The following is a 23533-nucleotide window of genomic DNA, read 5'->3' on the forward strand; positions in this document are numbered from 1 at the left end:
GCAGCACTCTATCTTATTTGTGAAAGTGTTAACATGGATGGGTATATTTCTTTCGACTAGACTATCCTTTGTAATTTGAGGAACCCAGTCCTGTTCTGTAATGAGATTCTTGAGTTTGAAGTGTTATGAGAGAAAGTACGTTTTGTAAGGACTGTATCAGTGAATCGTATGGATTACAGGAACAATGTTGATTGCCTCTGGTCTGGTTCAGATTTTCATATATAATGTGTTTTTTACGTTTCTTTGATGGCCAAAGCTGGAATTGCTGGGATTGTTCTTCCTTGAGGGGTTTCAGACACCTGCCCTGTATGTGATCACGGTGCAGCTTACAAACAGACGGTGGAAATGATGTTGAAATATTTTAAATGTGTACTTTAACAGATACGAATATATTCATAATACATAGACCCTGAACAATTTGGAGGACCTATTCATCATTCTTTCTACTAGTCTCTCCCTCTTGGCTTCTCCGTCCATCAACTTGTCTTTCTCTCCCTCCCGCTCTCTCTCTGTCTGCCAGTCAGCTTCTTTCTCTGTTTCTCTCTCTTCGTCTCCCCCCTTCCAGTTCACCAAACAGGCCCTTTCCAAAGAAAACCCCAATCAGCGAATGAAAACAAGCAGTTCAGAAAAACAACAGTGTTAGAGATGATGAATGAAATAGAGGAGAAAAGGAGAAATTATGTCCCTGCTAGAGGCTTGTAAAACTGTTCCAAGTGGGTCCATTTCAGAATAATACTCCCGTGTCAGGTTGTCAAGGAGAGTTAAGCAAACAAGGCCCATTCCCCTGTTTCTCAACATCTCCAAATTTTTGATCTAAGCATGATCAGTGGGCCTTCTCTTAATTCAGATTTCACACTTGGCTTTGTCTTTGACAGATAGGAATATTTAACCAATGTATTTTCACTTGAAAAGTAAAGTTTGGGATTTTGACAATCAGATGCTTCACCTTTTGTGTGTTTCATGGGCCGGACTGTAACGTCTTAGCATTTAGGTTGTGTATGTGACTAAATGTATCAACCCTGTTGTTGCTTGCTGTTTGGGGTTTCAGGCTGGGTGTTTTGTAAAAGCAATTTGTGACAACTGCTGATGTAAAAAGGCTTTATAGAATACATTTGATTGATTTAAATTTGTTTGATTGCCCTTTTTTTCAAGCAGTTGGTCAGAATCTACCGTATAATAGTTTTAATGGTGCTGTTTTACTCTACCCTTGTTTAAGACCGCCCTGCAAATATTTTTCCTGATGCATTGCTCGGTGTCTGTGTGTTCTGTAGGAGAACGGGTCGGGCTTGCTGGACACCGTGGGAGCCATAGTGGTGGACCGGGAGGGGAATGTGGCCTCGGCTGTATCCAGCGGAGGTCTGGCCATGAAGCACCCTGGCCGGGTGGGACAGGTAACATAGACGTCCAGAGATGTCCTGTGTTTCATTAACCTGAACAGTGCTGAGCCGTTTTCCAACCAATGTCTGGTAACCGTGAAACTGTTCTGATCTCAGATTTCCCTGCTTTTCTGTCAGGCTGCACACCATGGCTGTGGTTGCTGGGCCGAGAACACCAGAACCCAGAACCCCTACAGTACAGCAGTCAGTACCTCAGGTATTAAAGCTACCTCCAAATAACGTGTGTGAGTGTGTGTTGCGTGCATGTACTGCTGAAAGAACAGTTTTATCTTAGTGTTAAATCCAGTTGTTTTGAAACTGAAGTTTGTTTGAAGAAGAGGCTGGTTTGGACCTGCTTCAACTTGCATGGTGTTCTAAATGGATGTTGTTGCAGTGCAGATATGGGTCAGATACAGGGAAAGGCATATGTCCCAACTGGCGCCGCATTTCCTATCTAGTGCACTATTATTTACCTTCTTAGCTGTGGTCAAGACACCCTCTTTAGGGAATAGTGTGCCATTTTAGGACACCCACTATAGGATCTCTTATTTAACCAATGTCACCACTCAAAGCTCTGCGAGTCTGCAACATGCCTTGGGTGACAGGGCCATAAATACTCCCCACCACCTTTCTCCTCCCCCTTTCTCCTCCCCTTTCCTTCTCCCCCTTCCTCCTCCCCCTCCCCCCCCCCCCCCCCCCCCCCCCCCCCCCCCCCTCCATAAGTAATCTTGGTCCCTGCTTAATTACTTCATTGTGAAGTTGCTGTTTGTTGCTCAGCTGCGAAGCAGGTGTACAGAACGGCTCAGTGAGTCTGCACTTGAGTTCAGCCTAACGTGACGCCGACTGAATGTAAACAGGCGCTCAGCAGTCTTTGTCCTTCACAGACATGCAATGGACAGTATTCATCCTCTACAGACAGGTGCTAAGCAATCTATATCTCTCACAGACAGGCCCTGGGCAGTCTTTGTCCATCAGAGACAGACGCTGGGCAGTCTCCGGGCAGTCTTTGTCCTTCACAGACATGCACTTGGCAGTATTCATCCTCTACAGACAGGTGCTAAGCAGTCTATATCCCTCACAGACAGGCCCTGGGCAGTCTTTGTCCATCAGAGACAGACGCTGGGCAGTCTCTGGGCAGTCTTTGTCCCTCACAGACAGGTGCTGGGCAGTCTTTGTCCATCAGAGACAGACGCTGGGCAGTCTCTGGGCAGTCTTTGTCCCTCACAGATAGGCGCTGGGCAGTCTTTGTCCATCAGAGACAGACGCTGGGCAGTCTCTGGGCAGTCTTTGTCCCTCACAGACAGGCGCTGGGCAGTCTTTGTCCTTCACAGACATGCACTTGGCAGTATTCATCCTCCACAGACATGTGCTAAGCAGTCTAAATCCCTCACAGGCGGGCTCTGGGAAGTCTACATCCTTTACAGTCAGGCGCTAAGCCGGCTATTTCCTTCACAGACAGGTGCTGGGCAGTTTACATCCATCACAGATAGTGACTGAGCAGTGTACGTCCTTCACAGACATGGGGCTGAGAAGTCTACATCCTTCACAGATATCGGGCTGGGCAGTCTATGTCCTTCACAGATGAGCTGGGCAGTCTTTGTCTTCCACACTCAGCCACTGGGCAGTCTTTTTCCTCCACAGAGGGACTGACCCATTCTGTATGCATGGTTTCTCTGAATTCTTCAAACCTAAAGAAGTTGGGTGATCTGGTGTGCATTAGCCAGAAGTTGATATTGTCCTCATTCTTGATGTGTGACTTCGCCTCACTTTGCCGTCTTAACCACTAAAATCAAGCATGCTTTTTTCCATGGCGCTGTTCTTGTTTTGTTAGTATAGAGTTTCTTTTTATGTCACTTATAAACAGAGACGAATTAGCTGAGCTGGCCGAAGGAGAGAGAGAAAGCAGACAGGAGAAAGATGAATGCGAGAGATGGGTAATAGAGGAATAGGTGGTGGAGAAAGGGAAGAAGAGACGTGTGTGAGAGACAGAAAAATACGTTGCAAGAGAGATTTATAGAGTTTGAAAGAGAAAGACTAACAAAATAACGGGAGAGCAAAGAAGAAAGACTGATCAAAATTGAGAAAGGAGGGATGAGTGGAAGAAAGTGTGAAAGGTATAAAATGGGGCGGGGGGTATCCAGAACCACACAAACAATGCAACGGTTCTCTCAGAAAGGGTGATCCTTTTCTCTGGATACGAGCACATGTGCCCTGACTAGAACTTCAAAGCTCTCCTCAGTCAGTGTGTCAATGTTACAGAATGTGATGATAATGAAGGTGATTGTTACAGTATGATAGAATGTGATGATAACAAAGGGGATAGTTACAGTATGATAGAATGTGATGATAACAAAGGGGATAGTTACAGTATGATAGAATGTGATGATAACGAAGGGGATAGTTATAGTATGATAGAATGTGATGATAATGATGGTGATAGGTGCAGTATGATAGAATGTGATGATAACGAAGGGGATAGTTGCAGTATGATAGAATGTGATGATAATGAAGGTGATAGTTACAGTATGATAGAATGTGATGATAATGAAGGTGATAGTTACAGTAGGATAGAAAGTGATGATAATGAAGGTGATAGTTACAGTAGGATGGAATGTGATGATAATGAAGGTGATAGTTGCAGTAGGATAGAAAGTGATGATAATGAAGGTGATAGTTACAGTATGACAGAATGTGATGATAATGAAGGTGATAGTTACAGTATGATAAAATGTGATGATAATGAAGGTGATAGTTACAGTAGGATAGAATGTGATGATAATGAAAGTGATAGTTACAGTATGATAGAATGTGATGATAATGAAGGTGATAGTTACAGTATGATAGAATGTGATGATAATGAAGGTGATAGTTACAGTAGGATAGAATGTGATGATAATGAAGGTGATAGTTACAGTAGGATAGAAAGTGATGATAATGATGGTGATAGTTACTGTTTTATAGAATGTGATGATAATGAAGGTGATAGTTACAGTATGATAGAATGTATAAAGTCTGGATACTATTTCTGATTCTTTTGTGTGCTATAGAGAAGGGAAGAGATGGAGAGAATGTAGGGTGGAGATGGAAGAGATGGAGAGAATGTAGGGTGGAGATGGAAGAGATGGAGAGAATGTAGGGTGGAGATGGAAGAGATGGAGAGAATGTAGGGTGGAGATGGAAGAGATGGAGAGAATGTAGGGTGGAGATGGAAGAGATGGAGAGAATGTAGGGTGGAGATGGAAGAGATGGAGAGAAAGTGGGCTGGAGATGGAAGAGATGGAGAGGGAAGGGAGACTGAGATGGGTGTGGGTGAGGGAGGGAGGGAGGTGCCCTTAGGCAGTGAGTCTGTAGGTTTTAAGTGAACACAGCCTGACATAAGGATAAAGAAACCAGTCTCTTGAATGTCCTCTCTCCGCCAGCGGCAACAAAACAACAGAGTGCGTGTTTAAGGTATTTATACAATGTATTTGTGCATGTCTGGGCCCTGTGTGGAAATAGAACCTAGCTGTAACCCCTGAAAAGAACCATACAAAACCACCACCATTCATTTAGCACTTGTGGGCTTAAAGGACGGGTCTGTACAGTATGAATAGCTGCAGCTATATTGTCCCTCTGCAGCCTTTGAGAGGGGAGCTGAGACATCAGTTGGCTTGTGGCAACATTACATCTTTTATTACTAAATCTACGTCCCCGGGCCTGGTGCTGTTCACTACCCTGGATGCTGATTGAATCGGACCACTTGAAGTGAGGGGTCATGTTTATTTGGGCCACGGAGTGGACTGAATTCTCAACACAAGCACATGCAATTGTGTGCATGGACACACGTGAGCGCGCACACCCTAGCAGAGCTTTGAGTGGTGACTTAACCATGCTTGGGTTCCCCAAAATGGGTTTGTTACAGTACTGCTGGTTCCTAAGGGCCCAGAGGGAGGGGCTAAGGCCAAAAGGGAGGGGCTAGGGCCAGGAGGGAGGGCTTAGTGCAAGTCGGGGTTAGTGCCAGGGAGGAGGAATTAATGCCAGGAAGGAGGGGTTAGTACCAGGGGAGTGGTCAGGGGAGGGCTTAGTGCCAGGGGAGGGATCAGGTGGAGTGGTTAGAGATGGGGTTTAGTGCCAAGGGAGGGGTCACAGGAAGGGTTTAGTACCAGGGGAGTATCAGGGGATGGTCTGGGAGAGTCTAGTGCCAGGGGAGAGTTTGGGGGAGTGGTCAGAGGGAGGGCTTAGTGCCAGGGGAGTATCACGGGGGTGGTCAGGGAGGGTTTAGTGCAAGGGGAGTGTCAGGGGGGTGGTCGGGGAGGGTTTAGTGCAAGGGGAGTGTCAGGGGGGAGGGTTTAGTGCCTGGAGAGTATCAGTGGGGGTGGTCGGGGAGGGTTTAGTGCCTGGGGCGTGGTCAGGGGGAGAGTGTAGTGCAAGGGTAGTATCAGGGAGGTGGTTTGGAAGGGAGAGACGTCAGGGGGACAGACGTCAGGGGGACAGACGTCAGGGGGACAGACGTCAGGGGGAGAGACGTCAGGGGGAGGGACGTCAGGGGGAGGGACGTCAGGGGGAGAGACGTCAGGGGGAGTGGTCAGCATTGTGTGAATGCTCCAAACACATCTATTGTTGTTCAAGAGTTTCATGGTTATTTCATCCCTTATTAACTTACCAATCACATGATGGCATTCATCCGGGCTGGAGTACTGCTAAATCTCTTTGTGTTTCTTGGTCTGTATAGATGCCATATTTCTGTGTTTTGGGACTCATCATTTTGTCCATAACAACCACACGTTATGTGGCCTCAGTGTTTTGTCACGTCCCCACCAATCGTCCCAGAGTTAGGGATTTTTTTAATCTGAGTCGACACTGAACTATTTCCTTGTGGGAATGAAGGAGGCCGCGTTCCAAACGGCAGCCTTGATCTCATTCATGGTGCAGTCCAAAGGGCCCGCATAGACTCAGGGTCAACCACGGGATTGTATGTGAGTAACAGGGTGCGATTTGGTACGCAGCGAAATGTGTTCTCCAGAACAGCACCTGTTTTTAATTTCTTCTGAGACTTGAAAGGCATTCTCATCAAAAGAAGCCGAAAAACAATCATTTGGTTTGGAGGTTCTGACAGGGAGTTGGGGTTTGCCCACCCCCCCCCAGCCCGGTCTCCCTCTCCCCCATCTTCCCTTTCCAGTGTTTCTATTTTGACCTGTTTGTTTCCTCTGTGTTTGCTGTCAAAGTCAGCAGTGTTTTCTCTCTCTCCCTGTCTTTCACTGACAGACAGACACACACACACACACACACATGGATTGGCACAAAAAGACTGTGGTTGTGTGTGTGTGGGGGGGGGGGGTCCTCTGACAAGTTTGAGATGTTAAGACCAAGTTAAAGACACAGTGGAACTGGGCTCATCATTAAAAAGGAAAACGCATCTGGTTGCCAGGGTAACGGCCCTGCATTGTTTGCTGTGTTGTCAGTTACCTGCTATTTTACGAGCCCTGGTCTCTCTGGTCTTTACAGGTTTTCTCCTGAGTTTCTGCCAGAACACTTTTGTTTTAGCTTTCAGAGTTTATTTTCTTTTCTTTTTTTGGGGGGGGGGGGGGGGTGACTCTGGCTGGCAGTTTGATTTTACATGGCATGAAATTGAGCCCATATTTGTGTTGTTGCATTCAAACATGAACTAGTTCTTATATGTATATATGCAAAGCTTTTTTGTTTTGTTTGTTTTCAACGTTGTCCTTACACCTGTCTTATTTTGGGTGGAGGAACAGGTGAGGGTGGGTGGTTGGGATGGGGTGGTGTGTCTGTGTGTCTGGGGTGATCTGTCTATAGATGTTTGTTTAATCCATTTTAGAATAAAGCTGTAACATAAAGCTGTAACATAACAAATTGGAAAAAGTGAATGGTTTTGAATATTTTCCGAATGCACTGTACTGCATATAGACAATATATATTCAGGCATTCATTTTTATTAAGGAATTTTCAGGTCACAAAATGCAGTGACATTTTGTAATCATTACCGATTGTGTTCTGATAATTCTGACTTCATCACATCCCTAATCTGTGGTGCAGTGAGACGTTATGTAAGGACTGTAACATAATGCTTGTTTTAATGGAACATATATGTTATCTCTTCCGTGCGTGCGTGTGTGCGTGTGTGTGCAGGCTGTGGTGAGCATCTGATACGCACCATGTTGGCCCGGGAGTGTTCGTCTGCCATGCAGTCAGATGATGCCCACCAGGCGCTGCTGGAAGCCATGCAGAACAAGTTCATCAGTAAGTCACGCTCACAGTCGTCCTGCACTGGGAGGAACGTACCAAATTGGAGAGAAACACAGGCGTTCGCAAACAACAGGAAATAACAAAGACATCTAAGCAGACAGCTTTGTGATTTACAAACCCATTTACATCTGTTCAAAACAGGCCAGCCAGCTAACAGCCCATGGATTCACATTGGACTAACGCTATTTTCAGGCCACATCAATATGTTGTTGACAGTTCATTTGAACATGTTGTTTGGATATTTTGGTAGTTTTTTTCCCCCAGAAGTGGTCAGTGTTGAGTAATCTCTGTTAAGTCTGTTGGGCCTGTTTTTTGTCCCTCTCTCTGTCTGTCTGTCTCTGAATTATTTTAAGCAGGCACTAGGTTGAGACGAGTAATACAGACACAAACCCCTGCTTGCTACATTGTGGAAACTTAATTGAACCGGCTCCATCTCATTTCTGACCTCTTAGAAACCTGTCTCTGTCTCATCATTCTGACCTCTTAGAAACCTGTCTCTGTCTCATCATTCTGACCTCTTAGAAACCTGTCTCTGTCTCATCATTCTGACCTCTTAGAAACCTGTCTCTGTCTCATCATTCTGACCTCTTAGAAACCTGTCTCTGTCTCATCATTCTGACCTCTTAGAATCCTGTCTCTGTCTCATCATTCTGACCTCTTAGAATCCTGTCTCTGTCTCATCATTCTGACCTCTTAGAAACCTGTCTCTGTCTCATCATTCTGACCTCTTAGAATCCTGTCTCTGTCTCATCATTCTGACCTCTTAGAAACCTGTCTCTGTCTCATCATTCTGACCTCTTAGAATCCTGTCTCCATCTCGTAATTTCTGACCTCTTAGAATCCTGTCTCTGTCTCATCGTTTTAACCTCTTTCAGAAACGTGTCTCAGTTTCATTGTTCTGACCTTTTCTAGAAACCTGATGTTATATCCATTTGATTTACAGGTTTAGGGTCAGTTATATCCATTTGATTTACAGGTTTAGGGTCAGTTATATCCATTTGATTTACAGGTTTAGGGTCAGTTATTATCACTTTAGTCATAGAGGGTTGAAAGGGTTCTGTTACCACACGATTGGAAGAGGGAGGAGCTCATTTACATCTGTTACCAAATGGATGGAAGAGGGAGGAGCTAATTTACATCTGTTACCACACGATTGGAAGAGGGAGGAGCTCATTTACATCTGTTACAAAATGGTTGGAAGATGGAGGCGCTCATTTACATCTGTTACTAAATGGTTGGAAGAGGGAGGAGCTCATTTACATTTCTTACCAAATGGATGGAAGAGGGAGGAGCTAAGTGTTCTCTTGTCTCTCATGCTTCTCATTAAACCAATCACAGCTCTGGAAAGTGGTGTTAATGAGAGGATATGATGGCTTCCGTGTGAAATGTGGATGAAAACCACACCCTGTTCCCAATGCTGAATACTACCTTTGGGCATGCATGGCATCTTCTTAAGCATTGAGCATCAAACTCTTTTAATAGACATATCATAACCTCCATCTGCCTCTATCCTTTAATTGAACCTTAATTTCAACGTGTTTGAGCGTGTAACGTGTTTTTTTTCCCCAATTATGTTGAAATAAATTATAATATGATTTTATAATTGTAATGTGGCAAGATCTACCTACTGAATAATGTCTCGATGATTACGGAGAGGAATAGGACAGGTCACACACCTTTCTGGCATGGATCCCCATTGATGATTACAGTATTAAACAAAACACTGTGGAAAAGTGTTCTGTCAGGATCTTAACGAGGTGCTGACATTTCTGATTTATTATGAAATATTTAATTAGGATAAGATTTAAAAAAAGCTCTTTAAAAAATGTAGCATGAATAGCATGATTCTGTGTGAAACCGGTCCAACTTCTACTCCAGCTATTTTTATGGGCTGTTGAGCAATAGGTCTTTACTGGAGGACAGAGAACTTAGGCCAAACAGCAACTGTAAAAAGAACATTGTGCCGTGCAAAAGCAACAATAACACTTTTATGAAATGGTCAGATTTCTAAATAAATGTAAGTGAAAACACAATGAGAATATTCCTGTTCTTTTTTCGTCCGGACGCAGTGATTAAAATGTGACTACTGCCATTGAGGTCTTCTGCTCATGTCTGTTACTCATGTCTGTTACTCATGTCTGTTAACCTAACTATTCCTCTTCTCTTTATTCCGCTCGTTAGAGGTCCTTATTTCACTGTTCTTTTTTGTTCATGACTCATACAGAATCACAAGCCTTGTTTTTCGTTCATTCTCATTCTCCCTTCCTGGGCATCTATGTAATTTCCCAAGTAAAGTTCTCCATTCACTACAGGTTTTGTTATTTTCCATAAGAGAGCTGGCTGGATGAATGAAGCTCCCTGAGGGTGTGCTGTGTACTGTGTGAATGACAATTATCAAAACACATCAGTATGTAGTGTATATGCTTTAACCTGGACATTTAAACAGCCCGGACTTGCCTGCATAGAGAAAATACGTCATTTAGGAGTTTCATGAGAATAAGTGTGTTGTGTCTCCCGTGGTCACCCCATTCCTGACCAGGGATGACTCATTCTGTCCATTATGCAGGACTGTATTACAGCAGGTGTATGTTACTGTAGGAAATGGTAGCTGATCACCCTGGGGTTCAGGACTATTACAGCAGGTGTATGTTACTGTAGGAAATGGTAGCTGATCACCCTGGGGTTCAGGACTATTACAGCAGGTGTATGTTACTGTAGGAAATGGTAGCTGATCACCCTGGGGTTCAGGACTATTACAGCAGGTGTATGTTACTGTAGGAAATGGTAGCTGATCACCCTGGGGTTCAGGACTATTACAGCAGGTGTATGTTACTGTAGGAAATGGTAGCTGATCACCCTGGGGTTCAGGACTATTACAGCAGGTGTATGTTACTGTAGGAAATGGTAGCTGATCACCCTGGGGTTCAGGACTATTACAGCAGGTGTATGTTACTGTAGGAAATGGTAGCTGATCACCCTGGGGTTCAGGACTATTACAGCAGGTGTATGTTACTGTAGGAAATGGTAGCTGATCACCCTGGGGTTCAGGACTATTACAGCAGGTGTATGTTACTGTAGGAAATGGTAGCTGATCACCCTGGGGTTCAGGACTATTACAGCAGGTGTATGTTACTGTAGGAAATGGTAGCTGATCACCCTGGGGTTCAGGACTATTACAGCAGGTGTATGTTACTGTAGGAAATGGTAGCTGATCACCCTGGGGTTCAGGACTATTACAGCAGGTGTATGTTACTGTAGGAAATGGTAGCTGATCACCCTGGGGTTCAGGACTATTACAGCAGGTGTATGTTATTGTCCTAGTATGTTGTTAACCTCTCCCCCCCATCATGTCTCTACAGGTTCTCCGTTCCTGGCCAGCGAGGACTGTGTCCTAGGAGGGGTCATAGTGTTACGCTGCTCCAGGTGTTGTGATGCCCAACCCTCTCCGGATATCCAGGCAATACTTGGTAAAAAAAGATGTCTTTCTGGTTGAAAATATGTTGAACATACTATCGTTTTCTGAATGGATACTGGGCGAGAATCCAAACCGCTCTGGACGTCTTACATGTGTATATATATACAAATATAACAAACCAACCCTCCTGCCGATATCCAGGCTTTCCTAGATGAGATTTTATAATTCGAACTAGGGACGTGACAAATAGGAAATGTGCTGAACGTTAAAACAATAGGGAGGATACATTTTTTTTAAAAGTACATAACTTGGTGCATTTAAGTTGTCATCAAACCGGCCATGAATGCTGTAGTCTCACTTTCTGGCTAATCAGTGGAAGATGCAAACGAAAGGACAGTGCTGAAGGTTAAAATGAGAAAGGACAGTGCTGAAGGTTAAAATGAGAAAGGACAGTGCTGAAGGTTAAAATGAGAAAGGACAGTGCTGAAGGTTAAAATGAGAAAGGACAGTGCTGAAGGTTAAAATGAGAAAGGACAGTGCTGAAGGTTAAAATGAGAAAGGACAGTGCTGAAGGTTAAAATGAGAAAGGACAGTGCTGAAGGTTAAAATGAGAAAGGACAGTGCTGAAGGTTAAAATGAGAAAGGACAGTGCTGAAGGTTAAAATGAGAAAGGACAGTCAGTGCTGAAGGTTAAAATGAGAAAGGACAGTCAGTGCTGAAGGTTAAAATGAGAAGTGCAGGCAGAAGCACCAAACAGGTAGGCCTGTAATTGACCTGTAATGAGTTGGAAGTGTAGAAAATGCAGTAAGCTGTTGGTTTTGTATTTCAATAAGCTAACACAAGTTAGCATAAAGCATCTCTTAGTTTGATGCAGTGACGATGATGAATGACAAGCAGTAAGTTCATACCAGGCGTGCTGGTTTTCCCGGGAGCTTGCTGGGAAACTCATCTTTTGAGACTGCAAAACAATAACGCAGGGGTTCCCAAACTTCTTTTGCCGAGAACCCCATTTCAATATAAAAAAATTATATAATTGTTATTTTTTTTATTTGTGGCTATGAGAGTTAATTTTAAAACATTCTCCCCTGATCCCATTTTCATATCAGGTGACCCCACATGGGGTCGCGACCCCTAGTTTTGGAACCTCTGCAATAACGGCTTGGGGTGATTGAATATTGGTATGAATTGTGTATAATAGTTTTTCCTTATGGCACATCTTTGTTAATAGTATAATAATGGACATTTGTAGATTTTCCCTTTAATGTTTTCTCACCTTGACACCCTAAAATAGCAAGGGCCCACTTTGGGGACCAACCCATAGTTTGACAAATCCTGCACTATAGCGTAAAGTTATCTAATTTTTCAACCTCACTCGTCCTCTGGCTCTCTCTCCCTTTGGAAATACTTGCTTTAGTTGATGTGAAAATATATCTCTTTGTATCAATGTAATCACTGATTGTCTCACGTTCTAATGCAACAGAAACCTCCGTCCTTCCCTCCTCCTACGCTCCTCCTATGCTCCTCCTTCGCTCCTCCTCTGCTCCTTTTCCCGGATCAAACTAGTAATCCTCCCTCTTCATCCCTGCTTTTGTTGGCTCAAGATTCTTTCCTTGTCTGTCTCTTTGGTGTCTGTATCCATTGAAATGAAATCACTTATACATCTTTTTGCCATTCTACACACGTTATCAGTGTATTTTGTTTACCGGTTTAGAGAAAGTTTTCATTAAATTCTGCTTAAGGTGGAAATGACTGGAGGTTTTTATTATATGCTGAGTGGCGTGGGGGAACATGAATAGCAGAAGTTTAGATTAGGTTAATTTACCAATCAAAAAAAATTTGAGCTACACGGTGTAATTCAATATGACTGTGAGGGAAAAAATACTTGTATGAACCACATTATCCACACTACTAATGAAAAAGACTCATATTGCTCTGGTCAAATGAAGGGCACTATATAAGGGATTAGTATGCCATCTGGGCAACAGCCAGGGAGGGAGGACAGTAGAGCTGTTGTCTGAAATGGCAGGAAGCGATTGAGGAACCCAGGCAACTGCTTCTCTGACAGTGTGAAGACGTCTTCATTTAGGATTTACAGCAATGGTCGACTGCCAAGCCTGTGCTAGGTCTATCCATGGTAACATATTTCTCATCGTGGGGATAACTGACATTTTGAAAGCATTTCCCCGAAGACCACTGGACAGTGAAGGACCCTTTTGGCTGACTGTTGATAGGTTGGTGTTTGTGGATTCAGGGCTGCACATTGTGAAAGAGAGTATATAGATTTGGCTTCATTCACCACTGAAGGCCTCTCTAGGCCAGTGGACAGGAAACAGCCCATTGTTTATTTGCAAGACGTAACACATCGTTTTGAATCTCACCACACATATCTGAAAACTAAACTAGACCATTTTCTGTCATTGTGGTTAAATCTCAGATCCACTTCTCAAGTCTGCACACATCCTAGGTTCTCGTAACAATAAAACTGTCCTATTTCTCAAGGGTTTATTAAATTCTATGTGTGTCTGTACTCAAGTTTGGCAGTAAAGTTTGGCCCTATTAGCTGTCAAACTGCTAATGTTTTCCTCCATGTGTCAGATATGAACTTAATGGAGTGTGTAACTTCCCAGCTTCTGAGGGACTGGACCAAACCTTGTATTGCCAACATCCAACTCAGACTTTCTTCAGAGGAACTGCTTCGATTATTTTGGTCCCAATGACTTACACTGATTAATTTCTGAGGCACTGGACCAAACCTTCAGATGCCGACAATCACCACACACTTTTTTGAGGGACTGGACCAAACCTTCTTCAGATGCCGACAATCACCATCCACTTTTCTGAGGTACTGGACCAAACCTTCTTCAGATGCCAACAATCACCACACACTTTTCTGAGGTACTGGACCAAACCTTCAGATGCCGACGATCATCACACACTTTTCTGAGGGACCAAACCTTCAGATGCCGACGATCATCACACACTTTTCTGAGGGACTGGACTTGCTATTATTTAAGGGAAGGTTCTCTGCAGGCCTTGAGGTCGAATTAGAGTTTTACCAAATTGTTAAGTGTGGCAGTGTTTCAATTTGGGGGCTGTCCGAACAGTGACAACGGAGAGGTTGGATGTGTGTTCAGTCTGATTGTTTACTGTGTTGTATGATTTCTGTGGAATTGGATTGTGGAGAGGTTTCAGTGGCTTACGATGCCGTTTTAGCGGTTTGGGGTGAGGGTGGTTTTAGTTTACTGATGATGTCTCATAATAACAAGTAAAAGCCTCTCACTCTTTTGCCCTCCCTCCCTCTTTCTCCTTCCCACTCCTCCTCCCTCCCTGCTTCTCTCTCTCCCTCCCTCTCTCTCCTTCCCTCCATTCCTCCTTCTCCCTCCCTCCCTCCCTAGTTGAGTTCCTGTGGAGTCACACAACAGAGAGCATGTGTGTGGGCTACATGTCTGCCCAGGATGGCAAGGCCAAGGTGAGTGTCAATAGCAAAATTATTAACCGACTTCTAATGCTCCTAAAATTGAATTAAAACCAAATGACATAAGGTTGAATGGCTGGCAAGAGCCAAACGACAAAATAATTGATGGCGCGTTGTATTCATTGTGTATTTAGGAGCTACTATTTAGCCGGGTTTGAGGGCTTGTGGTTGGAGGCACTGGATGGCTGAATAGCTGCAGGCTTGTTGATGTTGTTTTATGTCAATTATGACCAGTTCAGCCTGTAAACACATTTCTAGAGTCTGTTAGGGCTGAGACATTATTTTAAGAAATTATTTAATGTAGTAGTATTTGGGTTTAATGTTGTGATTGGCTATTAAAAAATTGGACTGGCAAATTTTTTATATTCCTGTGACAGTGGCTGGTGAACCAAAAAGTAGCCACATTTTGGTGTTTTCAGCAACTTTATTGTAATGAACATCTCTTTATTGCATAGTTTTCACTATCAACTTTTAGTCCAAGATAGGCATAAATGATATGCGCAACACTCAATAATCCTTTTTCCAATTTGCTGTCAAAACCGTCTGACAGCTCTTCTACAAATAACAACTGACCCACATCCCTCCTGTGGTGATCGACACCCTCGATGCTAACACAGAATTCTGTAGGAATCACTGTCATGAAGTCAGTTTTTCTGTGTGAAATGTGTTCTGTGTGTGTCTGTTGTGGGGCCTGAAGTTGTACCTCAGTCCGTAAAACATATCGCTGTTTCATATTCCTGAGGACCGGTGACAGCTAATGTTAGCGGGTAAAAAACGAATTCTAAAAAACCATAACCCGCCACTCCATTCACCGCACGTCAACCCACTGTAGATAAAAAAAAACATGATGAAAATATGAACTAAAAGCCCCAACCCAAGTGTGGCCTTAATGTACCCCTCCCTTCCTTTCGAATTCCTTTTGGCCAAAGTGGCGTTTATAGCACACACAAAATCTACCAGAGCTGTTACCAAAGAATTGTTGTCGTTTATTTTAATATCTGGACATAACAATCTCTTATTTTATCCAACCGCCTGGGAGACAGACTGCGCTCTGTAGATTAGCAGAATGAGAAGCAACGAAAAATGCATTTTTGGAAGCTGTGTGTGAGAGAATATATATCTCTTTAAGTGACATTTAATCTTATGTGCCTTTGTTAGTGACGTTGTGTTCACATGCTTGGTGTGTTTTCCGAGTTGGTTAGAGTTTGTGATCCCACCTTTATGTTTTCATAGTAATGGAAGGTAGTCATCCTTCTTGTTCTTGTATGAGATTGTGATGTAACATGATGGCACTAGGTAGGCCAAGCATCTTGCTTAGTCCTCAGCATGGTGCTATCTTTACTTACATTTTTACATTGTTTATTCAATATATTTGTGCAATATTCTGTCCATTCCAACAATAAAATCCAGTAGATATTTTCTTAGCTCCTTGTAGTCCAGTCGATCTCTGCAGTATGCAGCCAAGAAACCTTTAAACAGAACAGATGATTTTATTTAAGGCTAATCAGAATTACTTCTATTGAATCCAGATGATGGAAAATTAACTTTGTAGTAGATTGGATAAATCTGAACACAGTTACAATTCCCATTATTAGGCATTGACAGTTTTTTTTATTAAAACTTTTCAGTGTAATTTTCTACTTGTTTTTCACTTAAATTAAACAGTGAATTATATGATAACAATTATAGGACAAGAAACAGCTGTTAATGTGTCTCTGATGTTCAGTAGCCCATTCCAATGTAGAAACATAAACCAGTGTCCACTACACTGACCCTGTCTCCACTGGAAACATAAACCAGTGTCCACTACGCTGACCCTGTCTCCACTGGAAACATAAACCAGTGTCCACTACGCTGACTCTGTCTCCACTGGAAACATAAACCAGTGTCCACTACGCTGACCCTGTCTCCACTGGAAACATAAACCAGTGTCCACTACGCTGACCCTGTCTCCACTGGAAACATAAACCAGTGTCCACTACGCTGACCCTGTCTCCACTGGAAACATAAACCAGTGTCCACTACGCTGACCCTGTCTCCACTGGAAACATAAACCAGTGTCCACTACGCTGACCCTGTCTCCACTGGAAACATAAACCAGTGTCCACTACGCTGACTCTGTCTCCACTGGAAACATAAACCAGTGTCCACTACGCTGACTCTGTCTCCACTGGAAACATAAACCAGTGTCCACTACGCTGACCCTGTCTCCACTGGAAACATAAACCAGTGTCCACTACGCTGACCCTGTCTCCACTGGAAACATAAACCAGTGTCCACTACGCTGACCCTGTCTCCACTGGAAACATAAACCAGTGTCCACTACGCTGACCCTGTCTCCACTGGAAACATAAACCAGTGTCCACTACGCTGACCCTGTCTCCACTGGAAACATAAACCAGTGTCCACTACGCTGACTCTGTCTCCACTGGAAACATAAACCAGTGTCCACTACGCTGACCCTGTCTCCACTGGAAACATAAACCAGTGTCCACTACGCTGACCCTGTCTCCACTGGAAACATAAACCAGTGTCCACTACGCTGACTCTGTCTCCACTGGAAACATAAACCAGTGTCCACTACGCTGACTCTGTCTCCACTGGAAACATAAACCAGTGTCCACTACGCTGACCCTGTCTCCACTGGAAACATAAACCAGTGTCCACTACGCTGACCCTGTCTCCACTGGAAACATAAACATACAAGCTGTAATAACACTTCGAACAGTACCATAGTTCTACTAACACCCTCTACTGCTTTCCATCCCTACTCCTTCATCCCTACTCCTTCCCCACTCCTCCCTCCCCACTCTGCCACCTCTACTCCTCCCTCCCCACTCTGCCACCTCTACTCCTCCCTCCCCACTCTGCCACCTCTATTCCTCCCTCCCCACTCCTCCACAACTACGTCTTTCCCACTCCTCTAAACCTACTTATCTTTCCCACACCACTCCTCCACATCTTTTCCTCTCCTCCACTAATCTTTCCCTTCTCTTCTCCTCCTCTCTCTCCCTCCATCTCTCTCCCTCTGTCTCCCTCCCTCTTCCTCCAGACTCACATATCCCGCCTGCCTCCCGAGGCTGTGGCTGGACGATCGCTGGCCATCGAGGGAGGAGTCTGTCGACTGGTGGAGACCAGGTCTACGGTCGACTAAGCCACACCCATTTCCCTACCATGAGGCCACACCCCTTCCTCGTGGGTTTGGTCAGCAATACTCAAGTGTAACCTCTACACACACCCTTACTCATAGCACTAATAACCTTTAGCTGGTTTCAAAAGTGAGAGAGAAGGATGGAGAGAGGGATGACTGAAAGGTAGAGGAAAGGGGAAAAGTTTGCAGGGGAGGTGTAAAAAGAGGAGGAGCGAGCAAAGGACATGTGAAAAGAGGAGAAAGAGTGTGGGAGGGGGCAGTAGAGGGGTCAGAGAGGGAGCGGTGGAAGGGCAAATAGGAGAGGGAGAAAGGTTGTATGTTGTGCTTAGTGTACTACTGAAGTCTCCATATAGATATACAACCAGGCCAGCTGTACCTTGATGCAGGCTGCCAAACAACACCTGAATCTCCCCAGCCTAACAACACCTGAATCTCCCCAGCCTAACAACACCTGAATCTCCCCAGCCTAACAACACCTGAATCTCCCCAGCCTAACAACACCTGAATCTCCCCAGCCTAACAACACCTGAATCTCCCCAGCCTAACAACACCTGAATCTCCCCAGCCTAACAAAACCTGAATCTCCCCAGCCTAACAACACCTGAATCTCCCCAGCCTAACAACACCTGAATCTCCCCAGCCTAACAACACCTGAATCTCCCCAGCCTAACAAAACCTGAATCTCCCCAGCCTAACAACACCTGAATCTCCCCAGCCTAACAACACCTGAATCTCCCCAGCCTAACAACACCTGAATCTCCCCAGCCTAACAACACCTGAATCTCCCCAGCCTAGCTACACCTGAATCTCCCCAGCCTAACAACACCTGAATCTCCCCAGCCTAGCAACACCTGAATCTCCCCAGCCTAGCAACACCCGAATCTCCCCAGCCTAGCAACACCCGAATCTCCCCAGCCTAGCAACACCTGAATCTCCCCAGCCTAACAACACCTGAATCTCCCCAGCCTAGCAACACCTGAATCTCCCCAGCCTAACAACACCTGAATCTCCCCAGCCTAACAACACCTGAATCTCCCCAGCCTAACAACACCTGAATCTCCCCAGCCTAACAACACCTGAATCTCCCCAGCCTAACAACACCTGAATCTCCCCAGCCTAGCAACACCTGAATCTCCCCAGCCTAGCTACACCTGAATCTCCCCAGCCTAACAACACCTGATTCTCCCCAGCCTAGCAACACCTAGCCTTTAGTCTCTTTCCTGGACTAGACTTGACAACATGTCATCGCTTTATTTGTTTCTTCAAAAGTGTTGGTTTTCAAGGCACCATCCTTCCTATAATCTATACATTAGCTGTGTTCTGGGAGAACAGGGTGGATCATATTTTCTGTTGTACTTTTATTTAAATGCTTAATATTTGTTGTTGGTTAAGTGCTGCACCTTGAATGCAAAAAAAAAAACATTTGTATTTGTCATTATGATGTTGAGATTTTTTTTTAGGAATGCATGCTTCTAAAGCTCATATAGAGTTCTGTATGTTACAGCAAGGTTCCTAGACATATCTGGAATATTGTTTGAAACCTTATAGCTTGAAGAATTATGTATGTAAGGTTTGAGAAATATTATCAACAATAATAAAAGCAATCCATAGAAATGATACCTTTCATGAAGCTAAGTGTACCCCAGCCAGTTATACTGAATTCCACCAGTCATCGTAATCATTATACTGTGTTTGTGCTTCAGTTCAATATTTACCCACAACGTTGTCTTCTTAGCTTTCTGAAATCTACATTTTTGTATAACTTAAGTTAATCTGCATTTTAAGGCAGTGAATAGTTTATGTAGTGATATAGTTTGCAAAAAACAAAAATATAGATTGCTTTTAATCAGATTAAAACCGATAAAACTGATATATAAGCATGTATTTCTTTGAAGACAATGCATGGCCATTAGATTTCTCATGCCTTCCGATGGCTGTTGTGATTAATTACATTTAGCCTAAATGTGAACAAATTTCAACGCTTCACTGAAGGAATGGCAACGTCTGTCAGAGCGTTTGTTTCGTGCCTCGTACACATTACAACTTCTGGTAATCATATTCTCGCAATCTCGTTCTGCTACTGGTTGGACTAGTACATTCTGTAGCGCGTGAAGGCAAGTCTGTGTTTCGTCTGATCGCATTCATTGTTTGGAGCTTTTTTTAAATATGACCTCAAGGCTTCTCATTAAATTTTACACTCCGTTACTTGGTGCCTGATTATTCATGATTCATTTAATTTAACCAGAATTTAGTGCCAATAATCTTTCTAGGCTAGTTCAACTTTCTAGAAAGTTACAGAAACATGTTGAGTAGAAAGTAACCTAAACCAAAACATATTATATGTTCTGAAATGAAAAAACTTAAATGGACACCAGATGCATGTAGTGGGGCACCAACATGCAGAAATGTGTGATGCATTGATGGTGAAAAAGTTTCAAACCCTGGCTAGGATTAAAATTGAGGATGAGCTGTACAGTCGAAGTACGAGGTTTACATACACTTAGGTTGAAGTCATTGAAACTCATTTTTCAACCACTCCACAGATTTCATGTTAACAAACTGTAGTTCTGGCAGGTTGGTTAGGACATCTACTTTGTGCATGACACAAGTCATTTTTGCTACAGTTGATTACAGACAGATTATTTCACTTATAATTCACCATATCACAATTTCCAGTGGGTCAGAAGTTTACATACAGTATGTTGACTGTGCAGTAGGTTAATTTACATAATTTGAGTCAACTGGAGGTGTACCTTTGGATGTATTTCAAGGCCTACCTTCAAACTCAGTGCCTCTTTGCTTAAAATCATGAGAAAATCAAAAGAAATCCGCCAAGACCTCAGAAAATAAATTGTAGGCCTGCACAAGTCTGGTTCATCCTTGGGAGCAATTTCCAAACGCCTGAAGGTACTACATTCATCTGTACAAATAGAACGCAGGTATAAACACCATGGATCCATGAAGCTGTCATGCCTCTCAGGAAGGAGATATGTTCTGTCTCTTAGGGATGAATGTACTTTGGTGCGAAAAGTGCAAATCAATCCAAGAAGAACAGCAAAGGACCTTGTGAAGATGCTGGAGGAAACATGTACGAAAGTATCTATATCCACAGTAAAACAAGTCCTATATTGACATAACCTGAGGAAGAAGCCACTGCTCCAAAACTGCCATGAAAAAGCCAAACTGGGGGTTGCAACTGCACATGGGGACAAAGATCATACTTTTTGGAGAAATGTCCCCTGGTCTGATGTAACAAAAATGTAACTGTTTGGCCATAGTGACCATCGCTATGTTTGGAGGAAAAAGGGGGAGGCTTGCAAGCATAAGATCACCATCCCAATTGTGAAAGGCTGGGGTGGCAAGCATGTTGTGGGGGTGCTTTGCTGCAGGAGGGACTGGTGCATTTTGCAAAATAGATGGCATCATGAGTAAGGAAAAGTATGTGGATATTTTCTAGCAACATCTCAAGACTTCAGTCAGGAAGTTAAAGCTTCTTTGCAAATTGGTCTTCCAAATGGACATTGACCCCATGAATACTTCCAAAGTTATGGCAAAATATTAACAAGGTATTGGAGTGGCCATCACAAATCCCTGAAATTAATCCTATAGAACATTCTTGAGCAGAACTGCAAGGAGACCTAAGAACCTGACTCGGTTACACCAGTTCTGTCTGGAGGAATAGGCTAAAAATGACCCAACCTGTTGTGGGAATCTTGTAGAAGGCTGCCTGAAAAGTTTGACCAAAGTTAATCAATTTAAAGGCAATGCTACCAAATATTAGTTGAGTGTATGTAGACTTCTGACCCACTGGGAATGGGATGAAATAAAATATAAGCTGAAATAAATAATTCTCTCTAATATTATTCTGACATTTCATATTCTTAAAATAAAGTGGTAATCCTAACTGATAGGGACATTTTACTAGGAATAAATGTCTGGAATTGTGAACAATTGAGTTTAAATGTATTTGGCTAAGGTGTATATATAAACTCCCAACTTCAACTGTATGTTGAGGAGCATAGTCAGGGTAGGGAGTTTGAAGGGGTGGTGGAATCAGAGTAGATAAAAGATATTACTACGCTTTCAGTTTGATCTGAGTTGGATCAAGGCCATCGGTAAGCATAGAAATGGCTAAGTAAGCTACCTAGCAAGGCGTCCTCTAGCATATTGTATAACATGGTATATAGCATATAAACCAAAACAAATCAGAAAATGCAGTCTACACACATTAGTAATGCATCTTAAGTAAGCTGCAATCTTTCCATTGGTTTAAAAGTAACACATATTGCTACGTAACCAGCCTCACACACTGTAGTGGGATGTGAAGGTTACTGCTCAGACTGCACTAAAAACACTGACCCCTGAATATTCTAAAGGGGGTGTGGCTGTGAAGGTTACAGCTCAGACTGCACTAAACACACTAACCCCTGAATATTCTAAAGGGGGTGTGGCTGTGAAGGTTACAGCTCAGACTGCACTAAAAACACTGACCCCTGAATATTCTAAAGGGGGTGCGGCTGTGAATGTTACAGCTCAGACTGCACTAAACACACTGACCCCTGAATATTCTAAAGGGGGTGCGGCTGTGAAGGTTACAGCTCAGACTGCACTAAACACACTGACCCCTGAATATTCTAAAGGGGGTGCGGCTGTGAAGGTTACAGCTCAGACTGCACTAAACACACTGACCCCTGAATATTCTAAAGGTGTGGCTGAATGTGTGTCTGAGTATTGTACCTGAAATATAGGAGTTCTCCACCCAAGAGATGGTTCTACCTCATGTCTACTCTCTTTTGGAACCAATAAACTCATCCAGACAGATGTTTTCTTCTTTCTAAATATATGTTTATTCAACACTACTGTTGTTTGCTCCTTGGGGTTTAAGGCCAGGTGTTTTGTAAAAGCACTTTGACAACTGCTGATGTAAAAAGGGCTTTATAAATAAATGTGATTGATTTATTTGATTGGTTTAACTTCTCCATGTTAACTTTTTAACCTCTACGTACTAACAATTCAAAAAACTGCCTAGATGAGTTTATTGGCTCCAAACAGAAATGTAACTGAAGTACCATCATGCTGCCACTAAACTGCTTTTTTAAAGGATATATAAAAACAGGGGGCACAGGGGGCATTTTCCACCATAGAGGCATCCCATGAGGACACATCGTCTGGGTGGAGCATGGTGGAGCACGTAGAGGCCAACACATTTTCTAGCATGTAGGGCAGCCTACATGGCACTGCATCACATTATCTCCACTGGAAAGGCACCCACTAGAACACAATCACATTTCCTCACACATAGAGGCACCCATGAGGACACTGTGTCACAATCTTTCCACTGGAAAGGCACCCACTAGAACACAATCACATTTGCTCACACGTAGAGGCACTCATGAGGACACTGCGTCACAATCTTTCCACTGGAAGGGCACCCAGAGGTCAGTTCATCCAAAAAAATTGCACATAGGGGCACTTTGGAGGAGACGACCACATTTGCTCACACACAGGGGCACCCATGAGTACACTGCTTCACAAATTTTGCCACTGGAAGGGCACCCATTAGTGCACTGCATCGTATTTTCTCCACTGGAAGGGCACCCAGAGAGCAACATGTTTTTTTGCAAACTGGGCCACCGTAGAGAGCACTTTATCATGTTTTATCTAGGGGCATCCAAGAGGGCGCTATTACAAAGTTTTTTTCTGACATGGGGCACCAGGGGATGTCCACCCCACCCCCCTGCAAGTCCACCAGTGTTCTGAAACAATATATTTCTCATCTGCTGAATGCAGGGATCAATTTGCAACCTCAAAAAAATTATGCCATCTTTAACGAGAGACTGCCTCTCCTTCATGCACTACAGATTGTAAGC

General features: G+C 43.5%; 1 protein-coding gene across 2 annotated transcripts in view; it reads left to right on the forward strand.

Annotated features, from left to right (window-relative positions):
• Window positions 1-18782, forward strand: part of tasp1 (taspase, threonine aspartase, 1) — a 32158-nt gene extending 13376 nt beyond the window's left edge. For both annotated transcript variants that reach the window (XM_020046264.3, XM_013131811.4), the window contains exons 9-14: window positions 1272-1391; window positions 1515-1593; window positions 7506-7616; window positions 10982-11089; window positions 14433-14506; window positions 17565-18782. In XM_020046264.3, coding sequence (XP_019901823.1) covers window positions 1272-1391; window positions 1515-1593; window positions 7506-7616; window positions 10982-11089; window positions 14433-14506; window positions 17565-17666 — 594 coding nt within the window. In that variant the 3' untranslated portion in view covers window positions 17667-18782. The remainder of the gene's footprint in view (window positions 1-1271; window positions 1392-1514; window positions 1594-7505; window positions 7617-10981; window positions 11090-14432; window positions 14507-17564) is intronic.
• Window positions 18783-23533: the final 4751 nt, after the last annotated feature.

This window comes from Esox lucius, chromosome 5 (assembly GCF_011004845.1).
Source record: "Esox lucius isolate fEsoLuc1 chromosome 5, fEsoLuc1.pri, whole genome shotgun sequence".
In the NCBI taxonomy this organism is placed as follows: domain Eukaryota; kingdom Metazoa; phylum Chordata; class Actinopteri; order Esociformes; family Esocidae; genus Esox; species Esox lucius.